Here is an 11,026-nt window from a genome sequence, read left to right on the forward strand (position 1 = left end):
CTAGGTCTGTGTCTGTAAAGTTCAAACTCAGACAATCTTTTTTACTGAGGCTTTAGTGGTCACTTCTTTTTTCCCCCTCCTGTAAATACTGTCATGGTCTGATCACTCCTCTCTTGCACACAGTGCCCTTCTGGCAAATGTCATCCACAGAACACATTTAAAACAATCACAGCCGCGTATCTTTGAAGAAGGCGGCTACCCTCTATACAAGACACAGCTAAAAATCTAGAACTTTGGTAAAACAATAGGAGTAATATTTTTTTCACTAATGTTTTGTATAGGTTTGTAATTGGACGAGAAAAACCGGGACAAGTGAGTGAGGTTGCGCAGCTGATTAGCCAAACTCTAGAGCAAGAACGCCGCCAGAGAGAGCTGCTGGAGCAGCATTATGCACAGTATGATGCAGATGATGATGAGGTAACAGACTGTCTAGCATTTCACTGTTCGGTGTTTTTTAATGTTCTGTTTTCTATTCCTAATTCCTTCTTTTTAATTGTCACTTAGAGGTCAGCTTCTGGCCCTCTCCATTAACTCTGCTGCTGATTTTTACAGATTTTGGTCACGAATCTTACTTGAAGAACAAAGTTACTGAAAAGCTTTTCAGCAGGGATTTAAAATACTTGTTTTGTTCCAGAAGAGCAAATATCAGATTGGTTGATGCTTCTGTAATCATTGCTCTTCTTCTGAAGGCATATGCTTTTCTGAAATGAGGGAATAAAGTTGGTTTGCTTGTGCACTGAAACATTAGTTTTTTGTGAAAACTGGTAAAAGTCGCCTTCTAACTTTTAGGGGGGTGAGGAAGTTTTAGACTTTTTTTTCATGGAAGAATTTATGTTCTTCTTAATTCAGAACATTAGAAAATTTTCTGAAAATTCCAGGTAAGACCTCTCCTTCCACACACTGCTTTTTGTTTCTCTGGGAACAGATATTCCACAGGATAGAGAATTAATCTACCTTGTCTGAAGCATGTATTGATGTTCGCAGTTAGTGCCTGATGTCCCAATACCAAGGTTTTGAAACTATCAACTTTATACAGTACATTTTCCATAATTTCTTTCTGTTCGCTTAAAATTCCTAATATGCCTAAATACCAAGATACTTGGAAAGATTAAAGAGAGCGCTTTTTCAGAGACTGCTGTCTGTGTTACTCCCTAAATTAGCTACTGGGTTAAGGTAAAAGGCAGTTGCTGTAACAAACCGTTTCCACATAGCCCAGGCATACCACCTTCATTTCACATTATCTTGAATAATATTATTTGAAATGCCAGACTCCATATATTAGTGTGTTTTCATCCTGGGCCAGATTTTTTAATTTTATTTGTGGAAGGAGGCGTTAGAGAAGGGGAGATAGAGAATTAATGCTATGCATTTATTTCAGTTTAGTTTTCCTCTAGGTACTGAGGCAAGGCTTCTAAAAGTGAAATAGAGGAAAAAAAATACTCTGAAATAAAATCAGGATACCCTGGGATTTTGAAACACACCGTTAAATTAGCAGTAGGTCAGAACAATCAGAAGTGTCCCAGAAAACTAAGAAAAAGTCCTATCCAGCCCCAGTGATGCTTTCACTTACTTTAGTTTCCACTGATAGTAAAAATAAAAATATTTTCATATGTTTTAGAATTAATCCTGTCATAGGTGCATATTTAACTCACATAAATAAAAGTTGTACTCGTCTGTATTGGGGATGCATATGTATGTGTGCCTGTGCAAGACCATGAAGGCAAGAAAATCCATATCCTCTCTGTTCCCTCCTCAAACTATAGAAACATGCAAGTCTTCTAACTTCTGTTCAGTTTAGAATTAAAATTCAAGATCTTGACTAATTTCTTGAAGGAACTCTATCATCTCAAAAACAAAAAAAAGACAACTCTCTCTAGCCTTTGGAACAAGAGACTTCTCACAACTCATCACAGCGTGCTGTAGACGTCAGGGTTTGAAGACCTGTGATAGCGTTTTATGGTAAACATAGTCTGTTAGCTTTCATATTGGCAGGAGAGGTGTGTCCTAAATGCCTGATGTTCAAATCCTTCTTGCTGTGTACTCGCACATAGAGGGATGTGTGGCTGAAGGCAGACCTATGTGAGTAATTGATGCATTACACCTTTTACCTAGAGGACACATCGACCTGCAAAAAATCTCAAAGGTTTGTGTTGCTTACCTTCATATACCACACAGATGTCATAACTCAAGATCTGGCAATAAAGAAAACGTTAAAACCATATAAATCCATACCGATCCTGGTAGTACCTCAGCCTTCAGTAGGGATTGTTGCTGTGCTGATGCTGACAGTGACGTTCGTACTGATGACCATGCAGGTGTTTCTCAGCACAATAGTGAAAGAGGACAGGGATGAGTACATATCAGATTCTTTTTGTATTGTGTCTTGTTGTCCTTGCAATTCAGTGGTTACAAACTCTTAAGTCCTGTCCACTGCATAAATTTTTAACATAAAAATACTAAATGCACGAAGTGTTTTCTATTGGTAGTGCCTTTGATGACAGAGAGAAAATAAGATAGGGCAAGTAATTAACAGAGTTAAAGGCATCTTTTCTTATTGTAGCGCTACATTGAGGATGATGACCACCTCTGTGACCATGACATGTGTTTTTTGGCCATTAGTGTTTGCAGTGCAAAGGGGACTTTTATGCAGTATGTGAGGAAAGGAGGAAGAAGAAAGGAAAAGACATCTACCAGGGGAGATCCAGAGTGTCATCAAAGATCTCTTTTGGAAGGAGAAGGAATTTGGCTTCAGAACAAATGCAGTACTTCAGTTCTCAAAAACTACATTGGGATCATTGAAGATCACACCGATTTCCTACCTGATGCCATCTATATATTTGGGAGTGGGGTGGTAAACCATATTCTCAGAATAAACGGCTGTAGTTACTAAAGTATACAATGAGGCATGTTCCCTTTCTTAATTAACAGACTTATCAGAAGTAGATTTTATTGGGAACTTGCAGCAATCCTGAATTTTTTTTTTTTTTTGTCACCTGACTATGCTGTCCAAGTAAACTCACATAACTTGCACCATTCCCAGGCAGTTGACACAATGGAAGCTGTGACCTAATGCACATTAGACACAGTTCAAAGACATTTTTGGTCACAAGCACTTCTGCTCCATTTACTGTCAAATATGAGCATTACTACTTTAAGCTCACCTTGCTTTGTGAGGGCAAATGTCGCTGGGTTTATGTTGCTATATGGCAGACACCACTGACAGCCCTGCGTTCTTTGGCTCTGGTAAGCAGGGCATCTTTTGGGCATTTTACACTGTCTGAATGAATATCCACAAATGTACAAAAACCCCTACCCTTTTGAGTCCATTTCCTCAAAGTGATAGTGATTCTGACTGCATGAAGTTCAGGAATATTTGGATTGCCAGTGTAAGGAGTTTCGTGCTGAGGTGGCACAGAATTATACAGGAGTTGCTCAGTCTCAGAGCTATCAAACTGTCCTATTCATTTTCATACAGTTCTTAAAATATGGTAACATGGCTCTCCAGCTACAATGCTGCATAAATAAACAAGAAAATTATCTTTATTCAACTCTCCATTGAGGCTGTCAAATTCTGAGCCTCAGAGACTTTACCACAAAGACAGCAATACCAGGTCAGGTTTCCGGAGCAGGAAATCAGTGATCTGTGTTTGAGTCCTGGAGTCACTGCACATGACTGTGTTTGGTAGAGCTGGTCAAATCACAGGAAGAGAGCCTGTGCCAGGCACGTGCAAGTCCTGGTGCTTTATCTTGCTGTGCTACCAGCTGGCTGGATTTCCTCTGTTTTGAAACTTAGGACAGTCTTCATGCCCAAGCAGCATCTATCTATTTTAGAAGGATCTGAGTTTTTTAAAACAGCAGCATTATTGAGGCAATTTTGACTTCTGCCAGCCAGCGTGCACTGGCCTTGAGTCAGATGCTAAATTAGAGAGACACTTGTTAGCCTGCTGTAACTTCTCATTCCATTGCCTTGCAGGAATGTTACATGACAGTTATTTGTTGGGGAAGATTCATGCAAATACATATACTGTTTCCAAAAGATACATCATTGACTATATAAGTAATCCTGAAAGAAACATCATTTGCTATAGAAATGCCCTGCATCCCTGTGCTTCAGAATCTGCTGTTTTCATGGGCTGCAGGTCATCACAGGCTTGCAGGATGCTTTCAGATGCTCCTTCATTTAAGTCTTTGCATGGAAATAGAAGAACCTTGTGCAGAACTGACCAACACTAAAAGAAAAGGGATGACCACGATGGGGTCCATGCAAAGACAAGCAGGATAAATGTGCAACAGCTCACAATTTGTTGTTAAGCTCCCATGAGCCAAGCAGAGCCAGTAGTATCAGTTATTTCTCAAGTACTACTTACAATTGGCATTTCCCGATGAGCCTGTGCTAGCTACAATAAAGCTGGGAGAGTATGTTGTTTCAGGTGCTGCCTCTAGATAGCCTGCTGCAGAGTTTACTCATCACCAGTTCGTCTAGCTTCCTAAAATCCCACATCCTTTTAATTTGTTGTATCCTGTCAGAAAACAAAATTCAAAAGGCTTTAAAGTAGGCACTGTCTCTGTATTTCTTACTGAGTGTGTTAAGTACAACCTGAATCTGTATCCTTGACTGAAACCTTTTGATTTGCCTGTGTTAACACAGTGTTCTGTAACATTTTAGTCAAATTCTGCTATTTCTTGGAATTTTGATTTGAACATGGTATTATCTTCTTCATGTTCTACAAATAATGGCAAAGGTCATATAAAGCAGATGACCTGTTCCCCTGAAGGCTGCATATGGTGATGCAGGATGTGAAATTAATAACATACTGCAGAATTCTATTCACTCTGTGGCCACGGACAAGTAGTTTTATGCAAGTGACGTTTTAATGTATTTTAGTATCACTAATAGTCATTTGAATATTTTTTCATTTTTAATTCTCATTTATCAGGACATTCTCAGAGCAAAGCAACATTAGAACCATTGAAGAAAATCTTGACAAACACGAAAAAAATGTTGCAACATGTTTGAATGTCTAACAGCCAAAGAATACATTTGTTAAACAAGATCTTTCAGAGAATACGGGTTTTTCCAACATCATTAATATGAAGCACTCCTGTAAAAGCGATGATTGATATTATACCATTATATTTTTCTTTGCTCTTTTGAAAGAATTAAGTATAAACCATAAAAAAAATCAAATTAAGAGGTGGGGTTAAGTTATTTTTATAGTTCTTCAAATGGTGTTCCCTGATTGTGGGAGAGTTTCAGCACAAACAAAAGATTTAGCTTGATGCAGCCTTTGTTATGGTGATTTGGGGAAGATCTGTCTGCATTATCCTGGCTGGTGCTGCTGCTCCGTCTTTCTGCTTGGGAGTGTTAGGCCCATTTCAAGAATTTACAAGGCAGTTAAACAATGTGAGTAACACATTCTCCCTTTTAAAGAGGGAAATTGCAGTTCATGTTTTTAAAGATGATTTCATGCTATTAGCTGTGATAGCATATAGCAAAATTGAATGGCTAATATCAGAAGCTATTGCTGTGGATGGGATAAGCTTAAGCCCTAGGCGCTACTGAAATGAGAAATAGGTCTTTTGCATGGATGCTCACCAATGCAGACTGGAGAGTCCAAGATTTTCCTTCAAGAGCATGTAAGTTTTCATTGACTATTGAGTAAAAAAAAGTTATTATTGTTGTCAGCTAAGAAGACAAAATGTATTGCAAGGAACCTCAGGCAGCTACAATAACAACTGTTACCTTGCAAGGCTTTGTTATTTTGAAGTAAAGTAACTTTTGTCTGTGCCTTGCTGCTTCTTGTAAAACACTGAATTTCCCATTCTAGCTTACTGGCACAGGGTCTGAACAACTTTTCTAGTAGTTTCATGTGAAACACAAGTCAGCAGAGATAATTTTTTCAGGGAAAGTATGTTCATGTAGTTTGTGACATATATTTCCTCAAAGCATACGTTGGTTCTTTTGAACCTGTAATTTGAGTTTCATATGATTGTAAGATCGGATCCCTTTCTTTTGAAGACGAAATCAAAAGTCCCATTTATTTCAGTGTTCTGTAATGTGTTTGTGTCATCCTGCTGTCTTGTTTACCTGAGCAAACTTTGCTTTACTTTGATGACTACTTTTTGCATTAATTGCAGCTAAAATGGCTGTGCCCGTCAACTCTCATTATGTACAATTTAAAGCAAGATTTTCCTTTGTGTTCATTTTAAGCTGCCTGATGTCCCTCTTCAAACACTCTGGCTCCTGAGGCCAGTAGAATATTGCCTGCTCTTGAATTTTTCCCCACTATAACTTAGTTCTTCATATGTGTTCATTTTTCTTTTTGTATGAAGTACTTCTTTTTAGTTAAAGTCTTTGGAGGAATCAGTTTTAACTAAACTCATCTGTTTTATTCTTTTACGAAAACTGGTAAATATAATTAGGACTTTGCATTAAATTAATATATTCCTTTAAAATGCACATGTAGCTGAGCCAGATCTGGTTTTTTATATAAACTGGGCATGAGTTTGCTAGTTAATGATCCTACTTCTGCCTCTTCTTTGCATGCTTCAGAGATTTCCTTGCCACTGCTGATGGACCTGCCAAGATGTTTTTTTCATGTAGAAATGATGGTTTTGTATCACCTTACAGATTTTTCAGGGATAATAACTGCAAAATTGACAGTACATGGATTGTGTTAGTATTTTGTCCCCACACTAATTTATTTCATTGAAATCTCACTGGGATTTTAGAGTTAGATGTTCCGCTTCTCGCTGCCCTGATGGTGTGTGAAGGTGGTGTTACATGCTCCTGGAAAAAGCCAGGAGAGTTAGCAGCCTAATTTTCTGTTTAGACAGTAACTGCATGTAGCTGTGGGGAATAAAATAGAAACGGAAGTTACTGTAAGTGTAGCGTAACAGAAGATTTTGTGTGTGCGTGTGAGATCTGGACATGCAGAATGATAAATTTAATTTTAAGTGTTGTTTTGTTTAGCTGTAATGCTAACATGCCTGAAAACTCCAGTGAGATGGATTGTGTGTTCTTTGCTTCTGTTTTAAATAAGGAAAAATGAAGTAAAAACAGCTGTTAACTTTTTTTTTGAAGACTACTGAGATTCTTAGTACATACAAAGTATGTAAAATAAATGGTTACTGTTTACTTCATTGGAGAATATGTAACTTATAGAGACAGGTATCTCTCCTAAGAAGTGGCTCGCATTAACAGTGACGTTTAAAATACGGACGTTTAAAGCGTGTTGGTGACTTACCTTCTTTTTGATAGTTCTTTTAACATCAGAAGATTCTATGCTTTCTGTGTGTTTTGGCTTGCTTTGTTTTTTAGAACTTTAGTTTTAGAACTTTAGTTTTTTTTAGAACTTTTTTAGAACTTTTTTAAAAAGGAGAATATAGATTTTTCATGATCTTTAAAGGTCCTTTCCAACCCAAACCATTCTATGATTCTATGTGCTATTTATCCAAGAAATGGTGATGTTTTATTGCAAGTATATCACCCTGTTGTTAGACGCATACATGTATCTTTTCTGTCTGTGTGTACTTGTGCAACTAGACTTAACATGCTTCCATGCACTGCTTTTTAATTGAGAGATACTTACATAAGCCTAAACAACAGCTGGGAAACTAAATTAAGGTAGGAAGTTAAGATTTGAACGGTTGTTCGGGCATCTGAGTTCTTACCTGTTGTTTTGAAAAGTTCTTTTGACAAAAATGACACTAATAGATAATCCTAGCACTACTAGTAGTATATTTCTGATGATAATGTTATGTGCCTTCATCTCAGGAACTGAAAGCTCATGAACTGAGTAGTTCCGTCAAAATTTTGGTGTTACTACTGTATAAACATGAGAAGGACTGCACCCCTTCCCCCACCCTTCCTTTTCCATGTATTTATTGAGTCCCAAGCTTTATAAATCCAGATGTGGCCCTGAGGGAAATGTTTGCTTTATAATATGTTTGCATAGTTATTTGCATAGCCAGCAGGCTATTCGTGATCTCTGCGCGATGTACTCCGGCTTCCAGAGGGAGCCCTGCTGAAGCAAAGTGGTACCCAGCCACCTTAGGCATGGGGAGAGATGAGCACAGGTGTATGCGCAAAAGATTGTCTAGGCAACTTGCGATTTAATATTGCAAGCTTTTTCTTTTCGATATTATTGTTTTATTTTGTTTAATCTTGAGATACTGATTGTAGCTTATGATTTTTTAAAATTCTGTTTTGTCAGCAAATTGTTCACATCTCATGGTTTACCAGCCCAAGAAACACCCACATTTTCTGTTTAAAACTAGCTAGAAGCAGCTTATTTTTCAGGGTGAAAATTCAGTAAACTCTGACTTCAGTCTCTGAACTTGTCTCTGACACTTGGTTTCTTTTTCCTGCTCTTGTCTTTCTGTGTGGGTGTGACTTTTCTATCGTTAATTTGTTTATAAAGAAGAAACCAGTGGATTTTCAAATTCAACATGGAGTATCACTGGAGAATTACTTCCTCCAGATGGCTTACAAAAGATTAATCCAGATCATGTCGGTCCTATTCTGCTTTTAGTTCTGTTTGGAAAAGATTCCTTGTTAAATCTGAGATAAATTTGGAGAGGTCTTCCTATGGAAAAGAGGCCTCACTTGGAAAAGGATGAAAACCATTGAAATATAGAGTCAGTAATGCTTAAGCACTAAATTCTTAGTGCTTAAGACACTGTTTTCTCCTCGCTCTTAATGTTCTGAAATACTACTGTGGAGTTGTTTTTTGTCTGGTAGAATTCATAAGTACTGGGATTATAGCTAAAGAAAAAGATAACCTTTTTTGTATGCAGTATGCTGTGTTTGCACAGTAGCTTATTTACTCTTTGAACAGTCTCTGCCTAATAAGAGGATAACTGGAATTTCTTAAATGCTATAAAATTAAGACAGGGGAATATGCTACAGATGAAGAAGATGAAGACATGGGACCTGTCCTTCCAGGAGGTGACATGGCTATTGAAGTGTTCGATCTCCCTGAAAATGATGACATGTTCTCCCCCAGTGATGTGGACACCAGCAAGCTTGCTCACAAATTCAAAGAGGTAAGTAATAAATCAGAAAATATTGCTGAAATATCTCACTGGAATTAGATTTCTAATTATCTCATTGCTCAGTGCTTGTTTTTTCTCTTGAAAACTAGAGTTGATTTCTAGCTGTTTGTGTACTTGGTACTTTTGAATGACTCAAAAAGTTCTGCTTAAAAGTGGAACTGTTCTTTGGAGTTGTTTTAGCAGCAGCTTTCAGGTGACTGTTGCATTGATGGAGGGTAATTTATAATTTAAGTTTTCAGCACAGAAGTTATTCTGCCTCAGCACTTTGCATTTTTTGACCAGGAAGACAAAGTGCAAGTTAATTAATTACTAGCAGATTGCTGCCTTTTTTTTTTTTTTTTTTTTTTTTTTTTTTGATAAGACTCAAAACTGATCAGGAAAACCAAACAGCAAATGCTAAATTTCAGTGAAAAGAGACATGTGGAGCTCATCCTATACCGTTACGCAGCGACTCATCAATGTACAGCAGTGTCATATGTTTGACCATGTGTTTAGAAAGATGCTGTACTGGGGAAGCAGGCGTATTTCAAGCTGGTGTTTTACCAAACTCTGTGGTTATAGAGTTTGTATAGCATCCACTGGTACTAACTGGGGCTTGAATCATTGGTGTTCATTGCGGTCATTGAATTCATATAACTTAACGTACCAAAGTACTGAGAAACATTTCTTCTGTATTTTAGGCTGTGCTTTTGACGTGGTTTATTTCTGAGCTTTCCTGAATTCTGATGCAAATAAAGACATGAAACAATTGGATTTATCTAACCCCACAGTAATGGGCTGAGTGATGACAATAAGGAACGTTTTTCTTTTTAAATACAAGAAGATGGAAGGGGTGAAAGTAGCCAGAACCTCATACGAGATTTGAGCAGCAGAACCTGGGGCCAGAAAGGAGTTTTAAAATGTAGAGGTTCCCTTTTTATCCTTTTTCCCCTATCCTCTCCCCTTCCCCTTCCCTCCACTCAAACCAGGTGTTTTATCTTTTAAAGTTGTTACTACTCTCTAGAGAGTAATGTATGGAAAGTAATCAGTCAATGAGCAACCAGTCTTTCCCTTTTCTGCTGGTACCCTTTCCAGCCTTTGGATGCCTACTGTTACTCATCGTTGTTTCCTGAAAGTTTTTTTACTTTACTTCAATAATTTTCTCACTCCATATTTCAAGTTCCAGGCTCTTATGCAAATTAGCAGAACAGTTTACTTCATTTTCTAATACTTTGCATCATACATAGTGATACTTTCTCAAAGCGGTGGGAAGATGCTACCATTCTGATTGCGCCAGCGTACCAAGGCTATGCAAACCACAAATGTAGTGATGGGCAAGACACTCACCTTTGAATAAATTACCTGTAAAACTATGCTTGAATACAGTTTCCATCAACTTGGGCTGTTGCCATACATGTCCAAACTGATTTGAAGCTATTTGCAGACGTGTCTGATGGAATGCCCTCAAAATGCTGGTGTAGAGGAGATCAGATGAAGTGACTTTGGGATCTTCCAGTTTAAGTGCAGATGAGAGCCTGAGAAGAAAACATTAAATGCTCCTGTATAAGAGTGGACTCTTTTTCACTAACCCATGCAGTAACTGCTCTTACAAGCGTGCCACTTTTGTTTCACTGATTGTATTTAACAGTACACAGCAATTTGTTGGCTGCTACAGAGTGAGTACATTTATTTTTCTTGGTATTTGCCCTGAATTCTTTCAACACTAGAGGACTTGTTCATGATCATGCTGCACAAGCCCACGCAGTGTTTTCTGGAATTGTATTTAAAGAATAACTGTTCTTTCTTGTTCTTACTCCAGAGATTAATGAAAGTATTAAACAAGTGGGTTGGACATAATCTTTAAGCATAATAGTTTGACCTAATTAGTTGAATTCAGTCTTTGCAATGAAAAATGTGCTCGAATACTTTGAGAGCACTCTTACTTGAAATGCCTTGCTTTCGGAATGAAAGTCAAAAGAGAGATGGGCAT

General features: G+C 37.8%; 1 protein-coding gene across 1 annotated transcript in view; it reads left to right on the plus strand.

Moving 5' to 3' along the window:
- Positions 1-281: 281 nt before the first annotated feature.
- PPP1R9A (protein phosphatase 1, regulatory subunit 9A) overlaps positions 282-11,026 on the plus strand; it is a gene marked incomplete at its 5' end in the record, with an annotated part of 43,110 nt that continues 32,365 nt past the window's right edge. The window contains 2 exons of the mRNA XM_009576011.1: positions 282-417; positions 8,893-9,048. Coding sequence (XP_009574306.1) covers positions 282-417; positions 8,893-9,048 — 292 coding nt within the window. The remainder of the gene's footprint in view (positions 418-8,892; positions 9,049-11,026) is intronic.

The sequence above is a fragment of the Fulmarus glacialis genome, unplaced genomic scaffold, assembly GCF_000690835.1.
Source record: "Fulmarus glacialis isolate BGI_N327 unplaced genomic scaffold, ASM69083v1 scaffold724, whole genome shotgun sequence".
Lineage (NCBI taxonomy): Eukaryota > Metazoa > Chordata > Aves > Procellariiformes > Procellariidae > Fulmarus > Fulmarus glacialis.